The sequence below is a fragment of the Myotis yumanensis genome, unplaced genomic scaffold, assembly GCF_028538775.1.
Source record: "Myotis yumanensis isolate MYYU_CA2020_CCGP unplaced genomic scaffold, mMyoYum1.0.hap1 SCAF_20, whole genome shotgun sequence".
Classification (NCBI taxonomy): domain Eukaryota; kingdom Metazoa; phylum Chordata; class Mammalia; order Chiroptera; family Vespertilionidae; genus Myotis; species Myotis yumanensis.
In genome coordinates this window covers 2,425,497-2,451,009 of record NW_027223771.1, presented here as the reverse complement: position 1 = coordinate 2,451,009, position 25,513 = coordinate 2,425,497, and the positions used below count along the sequence as shown (strand labels likewise).

Sequence of the window (25,513 nt, the reverse complement as noted above, 5' to 3'; positions counted from 1 at the left end):
ATTCAGGTTTGGGGAAATGCCCTCAGCCATTCCCAACAGGTGACTCCTTGTGTGACTCAACCCTGTTGAGTCCCCAAGTCTCATCAACCTTTTGATGAAACTCTTGAAATTATGACATGCTGGCCATTGGTCTACAGCACTATCCACTGAGCCAAACCAGCTAGGGTACAATCCCCCTTTTTACAGAACAGGAAGCTGAGCTGATAGCCACCCAGCTGGTAAGGACTGGAGACCCAGTCACTCTAAAGCCCTCCCATCATTCAGCACACAAGGCTGCCCCCTCCTCTAGAAGTGAGAGCCACAGGGGTGTCACTGCCCCGGGAAGTCACACCTGCCCCCGCCCCCTCACCCCAGTCCTGGGGAAGGTGACATCACCTAGGTTTCCTGGGAGCACCTCAGGGGGCTAGAGTCTGGTCACTGCCTTTGGCTAGGAATAATTCTCCCAGGCCAGGGAGGGCTCGGAGGCACATGGTCCCATTGCTATGGGGGCTGAAGGAAGGAATTGGTGCTGATGACAGTGAGGTTATTTGCTAAGGGTTGAGGAGATGGAAAAATTTGAAATAATTCTCATTTTTCTTTTCTTTCTTTTTCTCTTTTTTGCAGCAAAGCAAGCAAGAATGTGTTGGCTGCGGCAAAAACACAATTAGGGCCCTAACTGGTTTGGCTCAGTGGGTAGAGCGTCGGCCTGCAGACTGAAGGGTCCCAGGTTCGATTCCGGTCAAGGGCATGTACCTTGGTTGTGGGCACATCCCCGGTGGGAGATGTGCAGGAGGCAGCTGATCGATGTTTCTCTCTCATGGATGTTTCTAACTCTCTATCCCTCTCCCTTCCTCTCTGTAAAAAAAATCAGTAAAATATATTTTAAAAAACCAACACAATTAGGACAGTGAAACAAGGCAGAGTGTAGAACAAGCATGTCAAACTGGCAGCCCACAGGGCACATGCCTCGTTTATTTGGCCGGTGTTAGCCTTTGAGTTTGACACGTTGGTGGGGAAGAAGCAACAGGAGAGCCCAGGCTGGGCTGCTTTGGCTCGCTGGGAACTCAGAGAAAAGGGGGCCGGGGACACAGGGTCGGGGGGTTGGCCCCAGATAAGCTGCCGCTGCCCACTGCTCCCCTGGTTGTAAGTCTCCTGGGGTCCCTTAGAGGGGAGGAAGGAGCAATGGCCGGGACATGCTCCCCTGGGGGGAAGGGGACACTGGGTCCTTTGCATTGAGGGTATTTATCTCTCTCTTGCACGTGGGGAATCTCAGGGGAGGGACTTAATAGAATATTCATCAGCTTGAAATAATCCTCATGAATAAAGGAATAGGCGATAGACTCTCTGCCCTCTCCCGCTTGCTCTTTGCTTTACTGCAAATATTTAAACATTTATTGAGCATTTACTGCTTTGCCAAACTATGCACTAAATGCTGGGGTTTCTTACGCGGAACAACCCAAAGCCTTGGGCTCCATATAGCTTAAAGCTGAGGGGTCACTGGCACCTCCAATAGCACACGGAGTGGGACCCCTCCCTCTGCCTTCCAGACCTTCGGATGCAAAGACCATCGCTTCATTCCTCCCTTCTCCCTGCCTCCCCAGCAGGACCCCAGCCCGCACTGCGCATGCTCACTCGGCGGTCCCGCGTTCGAGTTCACGGGCCGCGCCTCCCCCCCCCGCCCCGACTGTGCGTGGGCACGTCCGAGCACTCCCGACGGTTCCCCCACCCCATCGGCCTTCATGGTACAGTCCACCGCAGGCGCCCGGCGGCGGAAGCGCGCGGCGGGGGGGCGGGGCCTGTTGCTCCGGGCGACGGAAGTGCGGGGGCGTGCAGTTGCGCGGGAGTTTTGGAAGTTGGCGGCGGCGTCTGGGCTTGTTTGTCGGTGCGGACGGGCTCGGCGCGCGGCGCCTGCTGCGCGTTCGGCCCCCGGAGGACGGAGCGGGTCTGTGAGGACAGCAGGGTCGCGTCCGGAGTTCCTGTGGCCCGGAAGGTCGAGGTGCGCAGCTTTGTCCCGTGGGTTTTCGCGGTCCCCCCGCCCCCCCCCCCCCCCGGGGCGTGGGACGCTTCAGCCCTCGCGTTCGGCGCTTCCTCCGTCGAGATTCAGCGCCTCCGTCCCGTAATTAAAAATTAAATTTCCCTTAATGACCCCGAATTCGGGCCTCCGTCGCTGCCACCGCGATAGCCCCCGTCACCTCCCGGCCGCTGCGCTTTGCACGCCGATGCCGCACGTGCTGTCGCAGTCTTGTTAGACTCTCTGTGGCTCCAGAAATGTTGGTTGCTCTCTGTTATTTGCAGAATCAAACCCAGATTCCTGCAGCTGGCATTTAACATCTTGCAGCTTATTCCCGACCCTCCCCTCTTTACACGCAGTCCTCATGTCCCCCAAATCAGTGTCTCGGGTCCCCGGGGCTGTGCCGTCGTCGGTGGCGCTCTCCCTCCCGGGAATGGATCCCGACACCGTCTGTTTATCCACATTTAGGCTCTGAGCTCGAGTTCCCGCTTCCCGCTGCGGGGGAAGATGTGGACGTGTTTCTTTCTTCAGCCTAATTGCTCATGTCTCCTTTGTTTTTATACCGTTTAATTGGCCTTTGCGTTTACAGTGCAGTTTGTTTATTCTTTTACCAGATCTTACTTCGTATTATAATATATATTCTTGTCTATATATTTGTTTTTACACACACACACACACATACACACACACATATACATTTTATATATATATATATATATATGTATATATATTTTTTTTTCAGAGAGGAAGGGAGAGGGAGAGAGAGATAGAAACATCAATGATGAGAGAGAATCATTGATTGGCTGCCTCCTGCACGCCCCCACACTGGGGATCCAGCCTGCAACCTGGGCACGTGCCCTGACCAGGAATCAAACCCTGGACCCTTCAGTCTGAAGTCCAACGCTCTATCCCAGCCGTGGGCAAACTACGGATCCGGCCGGTTTGAAATGAATAAAACTAAAAAAAAAAAAAAGACCGTACGCTTTTATGTAATGATGTTTACTTTGAATTTATATTAGTTCACACAAACACTCCATCCATGCTTTTGTTCCGGCCCTCCGGTCCAGTGTAAGAACCCATTGTGGCCCTCGAGTCAAAAAGTTTGCCCACCCCTGCTCTATCCACTGAGCCAAACCAGCTAGGCACTATTTGTAATAATTTATTATATATTTGACATACTGTTAAATGAGTTTTGTTATGGGTAGATGCTAGAAAAACCTAAAAATGTGGGCAAAACCCTAGCCGGTGTCGCTCAGTGGATAGAGCGTCGGCCTGCGGACCAAAGGGTCCCGGGTTTGATTCCGGTCAAGGGCACGTACCTCAGTTGCAGGCTCCTCCCTGGGTCGGGCCCTGGTCGGGTTCGTGCAGGAGGCAACCAATCGATGTTTCTCTCTGTTTTTCTCTCTCTCTTCCACTCTCCCTAAAAATCAATGGAAAAATATCCGTGGGTGAGAATAAAAAAAAAAATAGAAAAATTAAATTTAAAAAAATGTGGGCAAAATGATGAATCCACTTAATTAGAATAAACGTTTCTAGTAAGGACAGTCGAGGGAATTAATTCTCGAGATGATTTTGTTTGGCTAAGAATCTCCTAATGGGTACGAGTTAGTAGTCCTTAGCCTGTTGCGTATCCTCTGTGTGTTGTCCATAATATCTGTGAAATACGCAGTTCACAGAGAGGGAAGGGGGGAAAAGAAAGAAACCTTGTTTGCTTCTGGAAGTTTCATCAGCGCTGACACGTTTGCCTTCCAGTGCCCTGACGTGTGCAGCGATGGACCAGAAAATTCTGTCTCTCGCAGCAGAAAAGACGACAGACAGACTGCAGGCCTTTCTTCAAACCCTGGAGGGAGACGAAGTGAGTACCGGGAAGCGTGTTCCCCCAAAATCAAAGGTCGTCCTGCCACTCCGTCTACTCCCCTCTTTCCTTAGGAGACGAGGATTTGTATGGTTACAGTTCATGGAGGTTAAGAAATGAGGGAGAGAACTGGACAACTGGAGGGCATTTGTGTACATTTATACAACGACATAACATGCAAATAATGTTTATGCAGCTGTGCGTATGATGAGCACATTAGTACACTTTTATGGTTCTTAGAACAATCTAATATGAAGATAATATCTGGACTGTAGTTATTAAGGTATTAGATTTGCCTATTGGTGCTCTTGTCTTTCCTTCCTTCCTTCCTTTTTATTTTTCTCTAGAGAAGATAAATTCATAAGCAGTAGCCCTGGCCGGTGTGGCTCAGTGGATAGAGCGTGGACCTGTGGACTGAAGGGTCCTAAGTTTGATTCCGGTCAAGGGCACATGCCCGGGTTGCGGGCTTGATCCCTAGTGTGGGGCGTGTAGGAGGCAGCCGATCAGCGATTCTCTCTCATCATTGATGTTTCTGTCTCTCTCTACCTCTCCCTTCCTCTCTGAAATAAATAAAAATATTTTTTTAAAAAAGATTAGCCTACTCTCTAGCTGAAATCGTCTCCCTTTTCTCAGTTATTGTCTATCTCAGCCTTCGATTTATTCCCTTTACAAATTTTTTTTCCAAAATTTTTTCTGTCACGCTTTTCCCTCCTGCTCTACTGTAACTCTTTGAGTCAAATGATCATGGCCATCTTGTTCATCCTTGTATCCCTAGTGCCTAGGGAAAAAAAATGCTCAAAATACCTGTTGAATGTGTATCCCCAAGAACATAGCTCAGTACCCAGTGCTGACTGAGTGCTCTATATATGTTTGTAGTATTGAAACCGGACACAGTGGGTCCGAGATCACCTGTCACTACTTGAGCCAAATTAAGCAGAGACAGGGTTGGCTCATATGCGCGTTTATTCCAATAATGCCTGCAGTATCGGGAGAGCACTCGGTCACCCTGGAAATTCTGCTCTGACCCCCTCGCCAGTTGGCTGGTTATATACACACGAGGGAGAAGATAGCTACATGCAGCTGGGAGCTGCAAGTGTAACATGGGAAGGGGAGGGGAGGGCCTGCAGTCCAGCCTTCAGGAGCTCAGAGTCCGATAACAAGGTGGCTAATCTATGGTGTTAGAAGCAGCTCAGCCCGTGCCTGGGACCGGAGAATGGTCAGCGTTCCTGAGAAAAACTCCTGGAGGGGGTCAGAGTCTGGGCACCGCAACCAAGTCAAAGCGTGTCCTGTCCTTGGTGTGTTCCCAAAATGTATTTCTTTTCTGAGTCATGGACCCATTGAGGCATCCTATCTTTTTACAGCCTGTTTCATCCAGGGTCTGTAAGAAAACTTGTCTGTAGTTAGAGAGGTGAATACTTATTAGACAACTGTGGCTCTATTCTAATTACATGCCCTTCCCCACTATCAGTATGAATAAAGTTCAGTCTTTTTATTTTTTTATTTTTATTGACTTCAGAGAGGAAGGAAGAGGGAGAGAGAGAGAGAGAGAAGTATTGATGATGAGAGAATCATGGATCGGCCGCCTCCTACATGCCCCCTCCTGGGGATTGAGGCCACAACCTGAGGATGTGCCTTTACTGGAATCGAACCCGGGACCCTTCAGTCCACAGGCCAACGCTCTACCCACTGAGCCAAACCGGCTAGGGCTAAGGTTCAGTCTTGACAACCCAGCGTCATGTGAAAGTCTACCCTGGTCTACCTACATGAATATGTCCTTTCTAACCGCTGGAGCCTCAGAAGAACTTGAACCTGACGGATGAATTCTTTCATAATGGGAGGTTAGGTCGTTGGGGTAAAGAAGTTGTTGCCAGAGACTTGTAGTCTTTTTTCTCTCTGATGGCAGCTCGCGAATCTCCTTCAGAACCAGGCGGTGAAAGGCAGAGCGGTTGGAGCCCTCCTGAGAGCCCTCTTCCGAGGTAACGATACGAATGCCCTCCCGTCTCCCTTGCTCTGTTGGTGGAGCTGTTTGCTTGGGGCGCATGTTGCTATTCTTCATGCTGTTTGCAGCCCCACTGAGACTTGGCTGTGTGTCTGGGGGATTTTACGGAATCAACTAAAGCAGCAGGTCTCTTGTCTTGTGGGTTTCAGTAATTTTACTGAAGGGGGTTGCAGTGGCTGCCTGAGGTGGGATGGCTGGTTTGGGGGCCTATACAGGGTGCATTTCATAAAATCAGCTTTGGTTGCCTTTTGCTTTTCTTTTTTTTTAAAAATATATTTTATTGATTTTTTAGAGAGGAAGGGAGAGAGAGAGAGAGTTAGAAACATCGATGAGAGACAAACTGATCAGCTGCCTCCTGCACACCTCCTACTGGGGATGTGCCTGCAACCAAGGTACATGCCCTTGACCGGAATCAAACCTGGGACCCTTGAGTCCGCAGGCCGACGCTTTATCCACAGAGCCAAACCGGTCAGGGCTCCTTGTGCTTTTCAAATGGTGGAGAAGACAGTAGCAGTGGTTAGTGCCTGGTCTGCTTAACGGGCTAAGAGTTGTGGGATTTAATGAAATGGGATATAGAGATTCCTCATTTCCAGCGGGGTATATTTGTTTCCATATTTTGAAAAAGGGCCAGTTCTACATTTTTTTTTTTTTGCAGATTGTGACTCAGAGTGACTTTTTAAATTGTGGTAGAATAATATGCTACAAGGCAAAAAAAAAAAAAAAGTGGCTTTATACTCTTAGCAGTGCATTTTAACTTGGTTTAGTTTTCAAGGGTCTAAAAACACATTTTCCTGCCCTGGCTGATTTGGCTCAGTGGATAGAGTCGGCCCACAGACTGAAGGGTCACGGGTTCGATTCTAGTCCAGGGCAGGTGCCTTGGTTGCAGGCTCAATCATTGGCCCTAGTCGGGGCAAGTGCAGGAGGCAACCAATTGATGTGTCTCTCTTACATCAATGTTTCTGTTTCTACCCCCTTCCACTCCAAAAATCAATGGGAAAATATCCTTGGGTGAGGATATAAAAGCTCCTATATAATAAAATCCTAATGTGCAAATAGACCAAACGGCGGAATGACTGGTCACTATCATGCGCACTGACAACCAGGGGACAGATGCTCAACATAGGAGCTGTGCCCTGGTGGTCGGTGTGCTCCCACAGGGGGAGTGCCACTGAGCCAGAAGCCGGGCTCACAGCTGGCAAGCGCAGCGGCAGTGGCGGGAGCCTCTCCCATTTCCACTGCAGGCGGGTGGTAAGGAGCGAGGGGCCCTGGACTGTGAGAGGGTTGTCTGACTGCCGGGGATTGAGCCTAAGCCAGCAGGCGGACATCCCCCGAGGGGTCCTGAACTGCAAGAGGGCGCAGGCTGGGCTGAGGGACACACACACACCAGTGCACGCATTTCGTGCACCAGGCCTCTAGTAAATAAATAAAGACACATCTTCCTGTGCATGAAAAAATTTTCAAGATTGGTTGAGTTGACCTTTATAGAAACTTGCTAAGTGACTATTTCGTAGAAATATCCAAGAAAAGGAGGTTAGGTGAAAGAAAGAAGAGTAATTTTTTTCCTGGACAGACAAACCTGGGGAATATTATTACAGCTCCCACCTATTTTCATCTTATTTAAAAATACAGACTTGGAAAGCCTGGTTTAAAAGTAGCATGAGTTATGGAGTACTTGTGGAAACTACCTCCTAATCATTTTAATTCATTGATTGTATAAAAGACCAGTAGTAGTTAAGACGACATTTTAAAAAAATTGAGATATATTCCACATACTAGAAAATTCACCCTTTAAAAATGTACAGTTTTTTTAATTGAGATATAATTGACATATCATACAATTTATCCATTTAAAATGTGCAATCAGTGGCTTTTAGTATAGTTACAGAGTTGCATGACCATCACCACAATACATTTTAGAGCATTTTTATAGTCCTGAACAGAAACTCTGTACCCCTTCACAGTCACCTCCCAGGGGTTGTTGGCTTTAAATTTTTAAAAAATATATTTTTACTGATTTCATAGTGGAAAGGAGAGGGAGAGAGAGATAGAACCATCAATGATGAGAGAGAATGATTGATCGGCTGCCTCTTGCACGCCCCATGCTGGGGATCGAGCCTGAAACCCAGGCATGTGTCCTGACCAGGAATCGAACCGTGACCTCCTGGTTCATAGGTCGATGCCCAGCCACTGAGCCACACCAGTCTGGCTGGGGCTACTGGCTAGTAACGTCTCCTGAGTAGCGGAAGCAGCGGGGTGGGATGAGTGGATGTTAAATGCCAAGCTCACCGTTCTCCCTGAGATTCTGCTGTTTTTCTTTTCTTTTTCTTTTTTTAGGTAGTTTTTTGTTTTTTTTAAAAATATATTTTATTGATTTATTACAGAGAGGAGGGGAGAGGGGTAGAGAGTTAGAGACATTGATGAGAGAGAAACATTGATCAGCTGCCTCCTGCACATCTCCTACTGGGGATGTGCCCGCAACCCAGGTACATGCCCTTGACCAGAATCGAACCCGGGACCTTTCAGTCCGCAGGCCGACGCTCCATCCACTGAGCCAAACCAGTTTCGGCTCTGCTGTTTTTCTTAAATACTCCCTGGATGGCTAGACATCTCTGGTTAATTTCCAGAGTTCTGAACAAGCTGGTTTTCACGGTTTTTGTCAGTGTTCTCTTTTTGCTTTTCTGGAGGAAAGAATCTTCCAAGATCTGTATTACTCAGACATCACCCAGTGCTGATACTTTGAAGTTTGTTAAAGACATTTAATTTGGGTTATGGACCCAAAAAAGCGTCCAGTAGTTTTTAATTCTTTTAAAAATGAATGACGTAGGTGGAAGAAGAAAAGATGACATTTTCAGCCGACTGCCTAAGTTACTTTTTCAAAACTTCTAAACACCACAGTCATCAGTATTTTGATCATTCTTTTTCTGTGTTAAACTACAAAGCTGTATGATTTTTTCCTGTTTACTTACCCTTCAACCTTGTAAGACTTGTCCTTTTGTTTCTGTATACCTTTTTAAAACAAGGCTCGCCTTGCTCTGAGGAAGCTGGAGCTCTTAGGAGACGCAAGATATACACCTGCTGTACCCAGCTGGTGGAGTCAGGGGACTTGCAGAAAGAAATAGCCTCTGAGATCATCGGATTGCTGATGCTGGAGGTGAGCTGGAAAGCAAACACACTTTTGGTTTTGGGTAGATTTGGGGGATGGGGTGGGCCTTTGTTGTAATTTGCTGAGGGAGGGAAAACAGATGTGCCAAACCTAGCACAGGTCCTCTTTATGAATGGGAACTATTAAAAGACAAAATAGTTGATGGTTGGGCCATAAACCATCTAGGTGGTTCTGTTACGTTTCTGGTGTCAAGGACGTGTATCTCTTTGAAAACGTAAGGAACTGGTGGAGGATTCTGACCTTTGCAATCCTTTTTTTTTTTAAAATATATTTTTATTGATTTTAGAGAGGAAGAGGGAGAGAGAAACATCCATGATGAGAGAGAATCATGGATCGGCTGCCTCCTGCAAGTCCCCTCCTGGGGATCGAGCCCATAACTCGGGCATGTGCCCTTGACCGGAATCAAACCTGGGACCTTTCAGTCCGCAGGCCGACGTTCTATCCACTGAACCAAACCCGCTAGGGCTTAAGTATATTTTTTTATTGATTTCAGAGAGGAAGGGAGAGGGAGAGAGAGAGAACATCAATGATGAGAGAGAATCATTGATTGGCTGCCTCCTGCACGCCCCCTACTGAGGATCAAGCCCACAACCCAGGTATGTGATCTTGACCCTTCAGTCTGCAGGCTGACGCTGTATCCACCAGTATTCTTTGGAGTCCTAAGACAAACCGGCTAGTGCAATCCTTTATCATGACAAGCTTGTACCAGAGAAAAAGGACGCCCTGAGTCCCTGATAGGGCCAGTTCTGGTCTCATTGCCAGTTCTATTAATTCAGCAAGACTCTGTTTCTTGGAAAGAGATAGCCAACATTTGGGTTTCTGTTCAATTTTTTTTTTTTTAATCCCATGAACTCTTAGGTCCACTGTTTGCCAGGACCATTGTTGGTTGAATTAGCCAATGAGTTTATCGGTGCAATCAAAGAGGGCAACCTAACGAATGGAAAATCTTTGGAGTTATTACCCATCATTCTCACGGCTCTTGTTACCAAAAAGGGCAGTCTGGCGTGTGGAAAAGGTAAGTTTCTTCCCACTTTAGTGGCTTTTCTCTATTCGCGTAATCAAATTTATTCTCACTATATTTGCATTTCTAGATGAACTGAGTGGGGAAGAATCTAAGAAGCAGTTGATCAGCACCCTCTGTTCTGGCAGGTGAGTCCTTCTCATTACTGTGTAGAACTTTCTCCTGACTGTAAGGGCCCAATGAAAGAATTCCTGTCATAGCCAGTTTGGCTCAGTGGATAGAGCATCCGCCTGCGGACTGAAGTCCCGGGTTCCATTCTGGTCAGGGGCACATGCCCGGGTTGTGGGCTCTAACCCCAGTGAGGGGTGTGCAGGAGGCAGCCAATGGATGATTCTCTCATCATTGATGTTTCTATCTCTCTCTCCCTCTCCCTTCCTCTCTGAAATCAGTGAAAATATATTGGAAGAAAGAAGAGAAAGGAAGGAAGAAGGAAGAATTCCCATTGGTTTTAGGAATTCATGTCACTGAATGTTCTAGTTCATTTATAATGTGCCACTTGTATAAAACCACTTAGGCTGTGATGCATTTTTGAGTGATTATTTACTACATTCTTTGTTCTAAGATTATACATATAATTTCTGTTTATTTGACTGTCCATCTTAACACAGCAATTTAGTCCACCAGTATTATTTGGAGTCGTAAGATCCCTAAGGCTGGGAAATCACCCTTCTGCTATATCTTTTATATTTTTTTGAGGGAGTGGAGTATGTAAGTGATGTTTATATCTTCAAACCCAGAAATATGGGAATTACCCTAAGAAAAGAGTCCAACATAAAAGAAAATTCTCATACATGGATATGTTCAACAAAGACATTGGTGATCAACTTAATCATAAAATAAGAGACATGAAATTTATACCCATTAAGAGTAAAATGTATAGCCGAAACCGGTTTGGCTCAGTGGATAGAGCGTCGGCCTGCGGACTGAAGGGTCCCGGGTTCGATTCCGGTCAAGGGCATGTACCTGGGTTGCAGGCACATCCCCAGTAGGGGGTGTGCAGGAGGCAGCTGATCAATGTTTCTAACTCTCTCTTTCCCTTCCTCTCTGTAAAAAAATCAATAAAATATATTAAAAAAAAAAAAGACATAAATCAAAGATGAAAAGCCTTCACTGTATAGTCAGTGAAATATAAAGAGAATAATACTGAGTTATAGAAAAATATGATTATAGTTAGGCATATTAAAAAGAATCAGAAGGAAATATCCAACATTATCTAAACCAAAGATGACCACTTTTTTAAAATATATTTTATTGATTTTTTACAGAGAGGAAGGGAGAGAGATAGAGAGCCAGAAACATCAATGAGAGAGAAACATCGATCAGCTGCCTCCTGCACACTCCCTACTGGGGATGTGCCCACAACCAAGGTACATGCCCTTGACCGGAATCGAACCCGGGACCCTTCAGTCAGGCCGACGCTCTATTTACTGAGCCAAACCAGTCAGGGCAAGATGACCACTTTTATAGTTTCTTATATAAGATCTTTTACATAAATGATATTAGGCATGTGTATCAGCAATATAAATTTATCCATTGATTCATTTGTTTTTAAATATATTTTTATTGATTTCAGAGAGGAAGGGAGAGGGAGAGAGAGAAACATCAATGATGAGAGAGAATCACTGATTGGCTGCCTCTGTACACCCCTGAACAAGAATTGAACTGTGACCTCCTCGTTCATAGGCTGACGCTCAACCACTGAGCCACGCCACTGGGCTGATTCATTTGTTTTTAATTACACAAAGGATCTTACTCAGTACACATTGTGTTATTCATATCCCACTTCTGTTCATGTGTGTGTATAAAACTACATCATTTTTTTTGCATCATTTTTTAATAGTTCTACAGTAGTCTATTTAGCTAATATCCAGTTGTTAGATTTTTCCCCCCCCAATAATATTTGATCAATACCGTTTTGCTATTATAACAAGTGCTGCAGTGAACATATATGTCTGGGTGACCTGTTACAAGCATGTAGAGGGGGTATCTTTCTAATAGAGACTTGGGTGGGTCTGTGCTTATGTGCATGTACGTATAAGTATATATATATATATATATATATATATTTTTTTTTTTTTTTAATCCTCACCGAGTATTATGTGCACCTTTAAAGTCGGGGAGTCTTGTCTTCCCAGGAGGTCTGTGTCAGTGTACACTCCCTAAAACAGCAGGTGAGCAGTGTTTCTTTCCCACAATCTCACCAGCATTGAATATCATCAGACTTTGATTACCTACCAGTCTGCTAGGTTAAAAGCATGTATTTTGTGGTTTTATATGTTATCTCTTGGATCTTGTTTCCCAGTGGTACCAAATCACACCTGAAATGGCCCTAATTTTCCCCCCTCCTTCCTCATTTTATAAGTTAAAATGCGATGAACTTACATCTTCTTCATCATTATCTTTAACCAGATGGGATCAGCGATACGTGATTCAGCTCACCTCCATGTTCAAGTAAGTATCATCCTGCCCTTTTCTCCTCTGTCCTGCATGTGAGCTCCCCTGCTACCAGCTGAAATGTAACAGCTCACACCCACTCTCTCCCCCATGAGAGTGTTGGTACCTCTATTTTCTGTTACAGGATTACCCCCCACTCTCTCTTTTTTGCTTTATTAGCTTTCTTAAAATATAAGTTTATGATTTTTTTCCAAGGCGACTTTGCTTAGGTCAGGTTCTTGGTTTCCTTTAAGGTTCTCTGTTGGAGAAAATGCAGAAGGGGCATTATACTATTCTAGTATCTCCCACATTAGGCTGTGGTGTGATTAGGCTCTGGCCCATAGCATCTTTGATCCACAGGGATGTGCCTCTGACTGCAGAAGAGATGGAACTCGTGATGGAAAAAGTGTTCAAGATGTTCTCCAAGCTGAACCTGCAGGAAATACCGCCTTTGGTCTATCAGCTGCTGATTCTCTCCTCCAAGGTAGGAGGACAGCATTGTTTCTTTTCGTTTCTTTTTTAAAAAATATTTTTATTGATTTCAGAGAGGAAAGGAGGAGGAGAGACAGAGAAACATCAGTGACGAGAGACAATCATGGATCGGCTGTCTCCTGCACACCCCACACGGGATGGAGCACACAACCCGGAAATGTGCCCTGACCGGGAATCGAACTAGTGACCTCCTGGTTCATAGGTCGATGCTCAACCACTGAGCCACACCGGCCGAGCTGCATTGTTTCTTTTTTAACTCCAGTGGGATGTCCAGCCAGGCCCCTTCAGCTTATTCTTACCCTGATGTACCTACTAGGCCAGTGATGGCGAACCTTTTGAGCTCGGCGTGTCAGCATTTTGAAAAACCCTAACTTAACTCTGGTGCCGTGTCACATATAGAAATTTTTTGATATCTGCAACTATAGTAAAGCAAAGATTTATATTTTTGATATTTATTTTATATATTTAAATGCCATTTAACAAAGAAAAATCAACCAAAAAAATGAGTTTGTGTGTCACCTCTGACACGCGTGTCATAGGCTTGCCATCGCTGTACTAGGCCATGGTTGCTTTCATGCCCTGTTTGGTGATTTGATCTAGTCAAAAGGTCCTCAGCCCAGGAAAACAGCTTGTCAGAATGTTTGGTGTGTGGTAGGAAAAGGAATACAGATCTCAGAAAGGGTGGGCTATAGGCCCCTTAAGTCTGGTATTAAGATGTATTTTAGCCCAGCCGGTGTGGTTCAGTGGTTGAGTGTCAACGCATGAACCAGAGGTCATGGTTCAATTCCTGGTCAGAGCACATGCCCAGGTTGTGGGCTCCATCCCCAGTGTGGGGCATGCAGGAGGCAGCTGATCAAATTCTCTCTCATCATTGATGTTTCTCTCTCTCTCTCCCTCTCTCTGAAATCAATAGAAACTTTATTTTTATTTATCTTTTTATTTATTTTTTTTATTAATTTCTTTATTGCTTAAAGCAGGGGTCGCCAACCTTTTGGGCCTCACGGACCACCAGTTAGTTGGCAACCGCTGGTTTAAAGTATTACATATGTCTCCTTTTTTCCCCATCGATCCCTCCCTGTCCACTCTCACCCCCCAGGACAAGCTCCCACTGCCTCAGTGTCTGTGACCATTGGTTACGCTAACATGCATGCATGCAAGTCCTTTGGTTGAACTCTAACCCTCCCCTCTCCTTCCCCGCCCTCCCCTGTTTTCCCTCTGAGGTTTGACAGTCTGGTGCTTCTGTCTTTGGATCCATTTTTATTCTTCAGTCTGTGTTGTTCATCATATTCCACAAATGAGTGAGATCATGTGATACTTATCTTTCTCCAACTGGCTTATTCTGCTTAGCATAATGCTCTCCAGGTCCATCCATGCTCTTGCAAATGGTAAAAGTTCCTTTTTTATAGCAGTGTAGTATTCCATTGTGTAGATGTACCAGTTTTTTAATCCACTCATCTGCTGATGGGCACTTAGGCTGTTTCAATGGAAATTTTTTTTTTAAAAGATGTATTTTAAACTCAATTTTTTTTTTTTTTTTTAAATATATTTTATTGATTTTTTACAGAGAGGAAGGGAGAGAGATAGAGAGAGTTAGAAACATCGATGACATCGATCAGCTGCCTCCTGCACATCTCCCACTGGGGATGTGCCTGCAACCCAGGCACATGCCCTTGACCGGAATCGAACCCGGGACCCTTAAGTCTGCAGGCCGACGCTCTATCCACTGAGCCAAACCGGTTTCGGCTAAACTCAATTTTAACATGAAAGTATTCCGTATTCATAAATTCTTACTGTGACTCTAGGATGTAATTTGTTTATTTAAATTTATCCTTGAGAAGCCTTTAAGCTGAAAAGTTCAACTTGCTGATCTTGCCTGTTCTGTGTTTTTTCAGGGGGGCAGAAAGAGGGTTCTGGAAGGCATCATAGCGTTTTTCAACGAGCTAGACAAGCAGCACAAAGAGGAACAGAGTGGTGACGAGTGAGTAATACAGTTTAGAAACAAAACCCCTTTTACAGATGTATCTCTTCATTGTGCATCGTAGTTACTTCACTGTTCTCTAACCTTCCGGTCCCTGCCTTCACCTCCGAGCCCAGAGCTTCCCTAACCCTCTCCTAGCCGCCCAGTGATAACGTTAATGAACCGTGCAGCCTCCTCAACTCTTTTCATTTGCCCCTTTCCGGGAAAATAGCAGTAACTGTTCTGTAAGTTGTAAGTTTAAAAGCTATTTATTGTTAAGTGTCTCCTCTGTGCCAGGAACTGTGTGGTCCTGGGTCTACAGCGGTGAGCCCGTCAGTCAGGCAAGGCCCCTGCTCTCGTGGAGCTTACATTTTAGTGAGAAAAGAACAGAAAATGAGGAAAACATTAGAGTGGAAAGTGCATGTAACTCAGATGAAAGATGTGATAGAGGCAGCATAGCCACTATCACAGCATTGTGTTGGGTAGTCAGGGAGCCCTCCCTCTCTGAGAAGCTGCTGTTTTAACTGAATGGTAAGAGCCACAATATGTAGATCAGGGAAAAGAACATTTTTTTATTATTATTTTTTTATATTTTTTATTGATTTTTTACAGAGAGGAAGGGAGAAGTATAGAGAATCAGAAACATCCATGAGAGAGAAACATCAATCAGCTGCCTCCTGCACACTCCCCACTGGGGATGTGCCCGCAACCAAGGTACATGCCCTTGACCGGAATCGAACCTGGGACCCTTGAGTCTGCAGGCCGACACCCTATCCACTGAGCCAAACCGGTCAGGACAGGGAAAAGAACATTTTAAGTTAGTGAAACAGTTAGTATAGAAAGGCAGGAGACAGCACGGAGATGGTCTGAAAAGGGATTTTTTTACAGCAAATATTTGTAAGTGCTTATCTGTGCCACGTGCTGTTTTAAGCACTTTAAACCTCACAACAACCTTATTTAGTTTCTATTTTTTGGGTGCAGAAACCAAGGCACCGTGAAATTGAGGAATTTCCCAAGATTCTCTAGCCAGGGCATGTTGGAGCGGGGTTTGAATCCAGACAGCTTGGCTGTAGAATTCACACTCTTTTTTTTTTTACTTGTTAATTTTAGAGAGAGAGAGGAAAGGAGAGAGAGAAAGAGAATATCAATTTATTCTTCCATTTATTTATACATTCATTAGTTGCTTCTTGTATGTGCCCTGGCTGGGGATCAAACTCCCAACCTTGGTATATCGGGACAATGCTGTATAACCAAGTGAGCTACCCACCCAGGGCTAGAATTCACACTCTTAGTCCTGTTGCAGCCTACTGCCTCTGCTCTGGAGTAACTTGTAGTTATTTGGCTGCGAAGGTGATCTTGTTACTCAGGAAAGACTGACAGGAAAGTGGGTTTCGGAGGAAATAAACCCAGCTGTGACCCTGTTGCGTTGAGGGGTGTGTTAGCATCCCATGCGGAGGTGTTCAGCAGGCAGTCTGGTGTTACAGGGAGAGGCCCGAGTGGAGATAGAGGTCGGAAGGGACCAGATGGGGTCACCTAGGGAAAGTGTGAGGAGAAGAGAAAGAAACCCAGTGCTGAACCCGGAGGCATCCCACCATTTAAAAGGAGGGTGAGCCCGGCCGGCGTGGCTCAGTGGTTGAGCATCCACCTGGGAACCAGGAGGTCACGGTTCGATTCCTGGTCAGGGCACATGCCCGGTTGCGGGCTCGATCCCCAGTGTGAGACGTGCAGGAGACAGCTGATCCATGATTCTCTCTCATCATTGATCTTTTTATCTCTCTCTTCCTCTCTGAAATCAATAAAAATATTTAATAAATAAATAAATAAATAAATGGAGGGTGAACCAGCAAAAAAAAAAAAGAGAATTGATTAGAGGCCTGTGACAGTGCCCCAGAACCTCAGAGAAGAAAGTACGTCAAGAAAAAAGTGGTTGGTTGTGTGGAATTGGCTGAGGCGTTAATATGGGACTTGATGATTGGTTTTGGCAGCAGAGGGATCATTTGGAACCCTTGCAATACTAGCCAGTGGCATTGGGGGTGAGAATTGGGAGGGGACGGAGCCTAAATGAATTGTATTTAACTGGGAAGAGGACAAGAAGTGGAAATAATGACTGTAGACACTTCAGGAAGTTTTGTTGCAAAAGGGAGCAGAGCACGAGGCGGTGGAATCGGTACTTGCTGCCTTCCTCCAGCGACCATGAGTTCAGCCCGCGTTGGTCCGCTTGTTCATCGGAGCATGTGCCCGGCTGTCTCTTCATACTTTTCTGCTGACTCTTTCAGGCTCTTGGATCTTATTACCGTGCCGTCAGGTGAACTTCGTCACGTGGAAGGCACCGTTATTCTCCACATTGTGTTTGCCATGACATTGGACTGTGAACTGGGCAGAGAACTCCTGAAACACTTAAAGGTAGGGGCAAGCTCTTGAGGTGACCCGGGATCTCTGTGAAGCAGGGATGTCTGAGCTCAGGCCCCGTCCATGCCAGTTCATGACAGGAAGGAAGCAAGGAGGAATATTGCAGAATGACCCTGGGTCTAGAGCAAGCATGTCAAACTCGTGGCCGGCGGGCCACAAGTTTGACATGCTTGGTAGAAGATCTCTTTTTTGACTTTGACGTCACCACATTGGTAAGCAAGTTCCATTTTAACCATTTGTATGCCATAAGCATCTATGACGCAAGTGGTGGATCTTTTTAAATTAAATTCAAAATATTGTGGCAGTTAACTGGTGAAAGCCATTCCTTAAATGTTCTAGTGTTTGAAAAGAAAAAGCCCGGCCAGTGTTGCTCAGTGGTTGAGCTTCGACCTATGAACCAGGAAGTCACGGGACGATTCTTGGTCAGGGCACATGCCTGGGTTGCAGGCTCGACCCCCAGTGTGGGGCATGCAGGAGGCAGCCGATCCATGATTCTCATCGTTGATGTTTCTATCCCTCTCTCCCTCTCTGAAATCAATAAAAAATATATTAAAACAAAAAAAAATTTAAAAAGGAAGATGAGAACTGTTCAGCAAGAAACTGAAATTTTAATCTTAATTCCACTAGTATCTTACGTTAACGTCAATACTGACCTGTTTGCCCATTTATGAATTAGGGATATTGCCTATTTCTAGTATATTATGAGGTTTTGTGAAACTAAGTCATTCATTAAATATTTGTGAAGTACTAAGATAAAAATCAGAAGGATTCCAAACTCTTTTAAAGAAAGGTAGTATACAGATAAAGGACCTATTTTTCCCTAATACTTTGTTTTGAAATGTTTAACCCACAGAAAAGTTGAAATATTTTAGCAGGACAAACATCTGTCTACCCTTCACCTAGATTTACACATAAATGAATGAGTATGTATGAGCCAGTGAAACTCTAAGGGCACTGAAATTTGAATTTTATTTAATTTTCATGCATCATGAAATATTCCTTTGATATTTTTCTCCCTCAACAATTTAAAAACGTAAAAACAACTTGTAGCTCATGGGCTGTACAGAAACGGTAGATTTTGGCCTGCAGGCTGTCGTTTGCCAGCCTCTGTGCCGTGGCATTACATCCGAAGGCTCATGGTTAGCCGCCTGTCTACTGCTGCTGATGCTAAATCTTCTGCTTAAGACAACGACCATCAGTTTTCTTCATTTGCAAAAATACATGTTTCCTTTTATAATTTGAAAGTCATCCATGGGAACATAATTTGAGATCATGTGACAGGCCTTGTCCTCAGTAGCCTTTCACATGTAGTTTTTGTCTTATGTACTGAGGATTCTTGGTCTCCATCAGTAATTATGCTGGGAGTTGCAAAATGGTAGAATGAAAATTAAAATGGTTTTTCTGCATTATTGATTGCCCTTTTTCTGTGAAAAGAGCCTTCCTTTTGCCTTCTAATTTTTTGGGAAATATCAGTACGTACCCATGAACCTTTTTAAATACAGTGTACGCAAAGCATTGCTCAAAGTGACCCATATTTGGCCACCTGGATCCTTCTAATTTGCTCATGTGTCCTGATCCCTTTAGTCCTTGGACATGTTTATGGCATAAACTATCCAAGGCTCACTTTGTACATTCCTTGCCCCATCCTGGTACCAGCCATTTCTTTTTTTCATTGGATGTCTTATTATTGAGTTTGAAGAATTCTTTGTGTATTCTGGGTATAAGCCCTTTATTATATATATATGTAGCACAAATTTTTCCTAGTCTATGGCTTGTCTTTAATTTTCTTAGTGGTGTCTTTTGAAGCACAAAAAAGTTCTGAATTTTGATAATGTCCAATATATCTATTTTTTTTCTTACATAATTTTGCTTTTGGTATTGTGTATAAGAAAGTATTTGCCTAATTCAGGTTCTTAAAGATTTTCTGCTGTTTTCTTCCAAAAGTTTTATATTTTAGCTCCGACATACAGGTTTCTGATGTATTTAAGGAACTTTTTTTAGACTGTGTTACACTTTTAAGATGTAAGTAATGACTCCTTTTTTGTTTATCTGTTCTAGGCAGGACAGCAAGGAGATTTCAGTAATAATTACATATGTCCCTTCAGCATTGCCCTCCTGCTCTCTGTAGCAAGAATACAAAGGTTTGAAGAGCAGGTATTTATTAATGACTTTTTGGTTCCTTCTATAGCTGATACAGAGTTCAAGAGCCTGTATTTTTTTCATTATTATTATCCTTTCCTAAACAATTCCACCTCAATCCTGCCAGCAGCAAATTCCTCTACAAGACATGTAGGGCCCTAGCCAGTTTGCCTTAGTGGGTAGAGCGTCGGCCCTCGGACTGAAGGGTCCTGGGTTCAATTCCAGTCAAGAGTCTGGATCCCAGGGCTTTGTGCAGGAGGCACCAGTTGATGTGTGTCTGTCTCTGTCCCTTCCACTTTCTCTATGGAAAAGTATCCTCGGGTGAGGATTAACAACAATAAAAAAGACACGTAGGCCCACACTGTTGTCTGGGGGTTGCTTGAAGACTTTTCTTCAGGTACTTGCTTTATACCTCTATTTCCTATTGTTTGGTAAGAGAGGTGAATAAAAATGGCAACATCACACAGTACAGGTAGCAAGGATGGGAAGTTTAGCTGGGTATTCAGCAGTTCTGTTATGGTCTATTATGTTCTACTAGAGGCCTGGTGCATGAATTTCGTGCACTGGGGTGGGGGGGGGGTGTCCCTCAGCCCAGCCTGCACCCTTGCCAATCTGGGACCCCTTGGGAGCTGTCCGACTGCCGTCAGACATCCCTCTCACAATCTGGGACTGCTGGTTGCCAACTGCTCACCTGCCTGCCTACCTGATTGCCCCTAACCACTTCTGCCTGCTGGCCTGAATGCCCCCAACTGCCCTCCCCTGCAGGCCTGGTCACCCACAGCTGCCCTCCCCTGCCAGCCGATTGCCCCAAACTGCCCTCCCTTGCAGACCATCTTGTGGTGGCCATCTTGTGCCAGTGTGTGATGGTCAATTTGCATATTACCTCTTTATTATATAGGATTAGCTTTCTAAGAAATTGTCCCTGATCACGTTGAAATAATGGTGAATAGGTTAGTTGCAAGGATGAAAGGATAAAATTCTTTGCCCTTTTTGCTCATGTGTTCTCTACTTGTGGGAAGGCCTGTCTCTTAAGTTCCCACTGAAAGTCATAATTTTTATGTCGTACTCATCTAGTGAGACAGTTGTCATGGGGATATGAGAGTAAAGCAGCAAGTAGGAACTATGACAAGGTTAAGATTCTGTGGCAGGGAACATCATTTTTTGCTTCATTTTCCTATTTCTTTCATTGTATTAGGTGTTTGATCTTTTAAAGGCTTCAGTTTTTAAAAGCTTTAAGGATCTTCAGCTTCTCCAAGGCTCAAAATTTCTTCAGAATCTAGTCCCTCATCGGTCCTGTGTTTCAACCATGGTCTTGGAAGTGGTAAAGAACAGGTGAGTTCATGAACCACACCCTAGTAGGTTCCTCAGGTGTTAGGTGTTAGAAAATGTGGTGCCATACCTATGGCCCATCAGAGAAAACTGCTGACATTTAATACAGTTCATGTTTGTGTAAGTTCCTTTTTAACCCTTTGAGTGCCAACCAATATCCTAGGGCAGTAATGGTGAACCTCTGACACGCGAACTCATTTTTTGGGTTGATTTTTCTTTGTTAAATGGCATTTAAATATATAAAATAAATATCAAAAATATAAGTCTTTGTTTTACTATGATTGCAAAGATCAAAAAATTTCTATATGTGACACAGCACCAGAGTTAAGTTAGGGTTTTTCAAAATGCTGTTACACCGAGCTCAAAAGGTTTGCCATCACTGTCCTAGGAACTATGGTAAAATTGCCAAGGCATTTTTGCTGATTTTACAGCAGTTTAGGAAAAAAATTATGAATCGCAAGTAAATGAAGTTACATATTCAAAAACTTAAGGAAACTTTTACTACATGGACATATTTAGCAATATCATCTTCACTAATAAAAGCAGACTTAGAACTAGACGCCATTTCAAAGCTTTGATAGTGCTCCCGGCACTCTAGGGGTTAACTTTTTTTTTTTTTTTTTTTTAAATATATTTTATTGATTTTTTACAGAGAGGAAGGGAGAGAGACAGAGAGTTAGAAACATCGATGAGAGAGAAACATCGATCAGCTGCCTCCTGCACACCTCCTACTGGGGATATGCCCGCAACCCAGGTACATGCCCTTAACCGGAATCGAACCTGGGACCTTTCAGTCTGCAGGCCGACGCTCTATCCACTGAGCCAAACCGGTTTTGGCTAGGGGTTAACTTATTACTGGCTGATACTGGTGTGCCCTTTCACTGTAAGAATTCCTGTCTCCCCTAAACGCTGACGTTTTTTCCTTTTATTTTCTTTGAGTAACCCCTTTCCCTTTTCTCTCTGTTCTCTCCCATTAGCCATTGGACTTTCTTGATCTCTGTGCCATATCTCAAGTTTTCTTTCATGCTTTTCATATTGTTGTCTTTTTATGTGAAGTTCTACAAAAATCCCTTAACTCTTTCTTCAAATTAATTTGTTCTTCAGCTCTCTCCATTTTACTCATCAGTCCATCAGTTGGGTTTTTCAGTCCAGCAATCATGTTTTTCATTTCCAAAATTTCCAGTTTCTTTTATAACAGTTTGTTTTTGTTTCATGCTATTGTATTCTTTTTTTTTTAAATCCTCACCCGAGGATATTTTTCCGTTGATTTTTAGGCAGAGTGGGAAAAACAGAGAGAAATATTGATGTGAGAGAAACACATCGATTGGTTGCCTCCTGCACGCACCCTGACCAGGGCTCTGGCCCAGGAGGAGCCTTGCAACCAAGGTACATGCCCTTGACCGGAATCGAACCTGGGACCCTTCAGTCCGCAGGCCGACGCTCTACCCACTGAGCAAAACCGGCTAGGGCCATGCTATTATATTCTTACTAGAGGCCCAGTGCACAAATTCGTGCACGAGAGGGGTCCCTCGGCCTGGCCGGTGATCAGGGCCGATTGGGACTGTCTTGCCCAGTCTCAATTGGGGCTGGCCAGCTGGTGGGAGGTTGGCTGGCCGGGGGGAGGGACCACAGGAGGTCGGCCGTCTGTGAAGGTTGGCTGTGGGAGCGCACTGACCACCAGGGGGCAGCTCCTGCGTTGAGCGTCTGCTCCCTGGGGGTCAGTGCGCGTCAGCAACCGGTTGTTCAGTTGCTTCGGTTTTAATATATCTATAGATTTCTCTGAGGATAATCATTATACTTTTAAAATCTCCCATGTGTTCCAGTAACCTTTTCCCTCAGATGTTAGTTCTATTCAGTGAGTTAGGTGCTTCTCTTTCAAGACAGCTTTTTTTTTTCTTGTATTTGGTGATTATTGGTTGTCTCCTTACTGTTTCTGGTGCTCCCCGTTAGTTCATCTCAGAGGGCCGCACCTACTTAACACAGTGTAGCTCTGATCTGATAGCGGTAGATGTGCTGAAGGCTGATCCTCTAGGCGTGTGGCCCCATATCCTCCCGCGTGTCGCCATCCTCCCCGAGAGCCGCTCTGCCGCTAGGCCCAGGATCCTCTACTCACGTGTCAGCTCAGGGCTGTCTTGTCAGGGCTCACTTGTTGGCATAAAGTGGGGACAGCGGGTCTTGGAGGAGAAGGTGGAGAAGGATGCTGTGCACCATAAGGATGCATGAGGAGGAACGGTTCAGGGAAGACGGGTGGTTATCGTTATCGGATCAAGTTTGGGAACTGTGTAACATGGCAGCGAAGATAAAGGTAAGGTGTTTCACTAGACTTCTTTTTTTTTTTTTTTTTTTAACTAAGCTTTGTTTTCTTGCAGTGTCCATAGTTGGGATCATGTTACCCAGGGCCTAGTCCAGTTTGGTTTCATTTTAATGGATTCATATGGGCCAAAGAAGATTGTAGATGGACAAGCTATTGAAAGCAGCCCCGGTCTTTCTAGAACACCAAACCAGCATGCATGTAAGCTGGGAGGTGACATCCTGTTGGAGGCTTTTAAGGTGAGACTCTAGTTTGGCGACCACTTCCTGATTTCATTAAATGATATCATGAATGGGGCATGGAGTTTGGAGGACAGGAAATTGAGTTTCGGGAACAGATTGGGGTGTAGTAATTGACCCATTACAGTTCTAGTTTAATGGAATACATACTTTCTCATCTTTTATTTGTATGAGTTTTTCATTCTGTTCTTTATTCATTCTGATAATTTCTTTTTTTAAATAAATCTTTATTGTTGAACATATTACATATGACCCATTTCCTCCCCCATTACTCCCTCCAGCCCGCCCCCACCCCTGATAATTTTTTAGAAGTATGAATATATGTTAGCTTTCCCATGGTTTCCTCCAGCAGTAAATCATTTCTGAATGTTTTTTAATGCTATTTCTTTATACAAAAAAATAATCTTTTACATTGCTGTAGAATATCAGACTTGAAGAATCATGCTTATTAGTTTGTTGTTGAAGAACCAAAATGGGGAATTTACCTTTTTTAAACTCGTTACGATATTTTATGACTATCATCTCAGTCTTAATTTCTGAATCAGCTCTGAAAAATACATTTTCTTTCAAGTAAAAAAAAGAACGCTAGATCTTATCTGAGGCTAGAAAAGTTGTTTTGCTAGTGATTCCTCTAAGTCATCTTCTTTGTTTTTCTTTTCTTTTTTTAATCTTCACCTTAGGATATTTTCCCATTGCTTTGTAGAGAGAGTGGAAGGGAGGAGGGATGGTAAGAGAGAAAAAGAGAGAAACTTTGATGTTAGAGAGACACATGGATTAATTGCCTCCTGCATTCGCCCCGACCAGGGTTGGGAATCAAGTCTATAGCTCAGGTTTGTGCTCTTGACTGGGAATTGAACCCCTGACCCTTTGGTGTGAGGGCTGGTACTCTAGCCACTGAGCAACACTGGCCAGGGCATCTAAGTCATCTTGACGTGCAGTTGTTAAATGTGGCTACATGCCAAAAGTGTGGGCTGAAATTATTTGATACTAAATTTTTTTTTTTCCAGAGAGGAAGGAAGAAGGAGAGAGAGAGAAACATCAATGATGAGAGAGAATCATGGATCGGCTGCCTCCTGCAAGGCCCCCACTGGGGATTGAGCCCACAACCCAGGCATGTGCCCTTGACCGGAATCGAACCTGGGTCCTTTCAGTTCGCAGGCCGACGCTCTGTCCACTGAGCCAAACCGGCTAGGGCTATTTGATACTAATTGAAATGTTAATCTAGTGTCCTGATCTGGAACTATGAAGTGAAAGTCATAGAATAGCCCTTGAGAGTTGTATGTTAGATTATATAAATGACTTATTAATAGTAATCAGATTACATGGCATTCTAAGAATAAGAGCCTTTAATAGTTTCCATTTTTAATCTTTTTTAAAACTAGGGAGGTTCCATTTGATTTCACACAGATAGATATTGGCTTTGTCAGGGCATCTCTAGAGCGTATAATTGACTGCTAATAATCTCATTATTACTATCTACCTCAAATAACCCAGTTCGGGGAAGAAATTTAACTAAAATTCTTAAGTCCTTTTTAAGGCAACTATTGTGCTTCCAGACACTGGTGAAGGTGTTTTTAGGTTTTCAGACACTTTATGGGCTTATGAATTTTACATTAAATGTGCGTACTGTCAGCAATGTGGGTGTCGGCATGTAATGGATACCCAGGTGCAGTCATTCCTGTTTGATGTTGAACGTTATATGTAGCGATGTTTTCATTGCGGGTTCATGTTCATTGTCGGGATCTCTGTAGGTTCCTGAACATGGTCGTTTGAGGGTGGGGTTGAGAGATCCTGTCTTTCAGGTGATTCTCATTGTATCTGTCTTTGAAATAAACACTGAGGTTTTACCCATATCTAAACTGCTCTTCATTCTGCCTAACATGCGTGGATGCAGTTATAAGCTGAAAGCCACCAAGGAATGTTTTACTGGTTCTTCTGTTCTTTTTAGATCCATGAGATGATCAGACAGGAAATTCTGGAGCAGGTCCTCAACAGGGTTGTTACCAGAGCATCCTCTCCCATCAGCCATTTCTTAGGTATGGAACTTGGAAAAGGTGGCTAAAGTGCTCAGGAATATTTTCATTTCAGTGTCATAATGGTTTGATCATGGGAAAAAATTAACGATAAAGAGAAATTAACAGTCCTGGCCGGTTTGGCTCAGTGGATAGAGCGTTGG

The 25,513-nt window shown here is 44.3% G+C and overlaps 1 protein-coding gene across 1 annotated transcript in view; it reads left to right on the top strand.

Moving 5' to 3' along the window:
- The first annotated feature begins 1,969 nt into the window (after positions 1-1,969).
- FANCI (FA complementation group I) overlaps positions 1,970-25,513 on the top strand; it is a 52,475-nt gene continuing 28,931 nt past the window's right edge. Inside the window, exons 1-14 of the mRNA XM_070400761.1 lie at positions 1,970-1,975; positions 3,743-3,845; positions 5,749-5,821; positions 8,865-8,995; positions 9,866-10,022; positions 10,099-10,156; positions 12,438-12,479; positions 12,822-12,945; positions 14,846-14,931; positions 17,187-17,313; positions 19,378-19,473; positions 20,654-20,790; positions 23,157-23,337; positions 25,286-25,373. Of these exons, the coding sequence (XP_070256862.1) occupies positions 3,762-3,845; positions 5,749-5,821; positions 8,865-8,995; positions 9,866-10,022; positions 10,099-10,156; positions 12,438-12,479; positions 12,822-12,945; positions 14,846-14,931; positions 17,187-17,313; positions 19,378-19,473; positions 20,654-20,790; positions 23,157-23,337; positions 25,286-25,373 (1,384 nt within the window). The 5' untranslated portion in view covers positions 1,970-1,975; positions 3,743-3,761. The remainder of the gene's footprint in view (positions 1,976-3,742; positions 3,846-5,748; positions 5,822-8,864; positions 8,996-9,865; positions 10,023-10,098; positions 10,157-12,437; positions 12,480-12,821; positions 12,946-14,845; positions 14,932-17,186; positions 17,314-19,377; positions 19,474-20,653; positions 20,791-23,156; positions 23,338-25,285; positions 25,374-25,513) is intronic.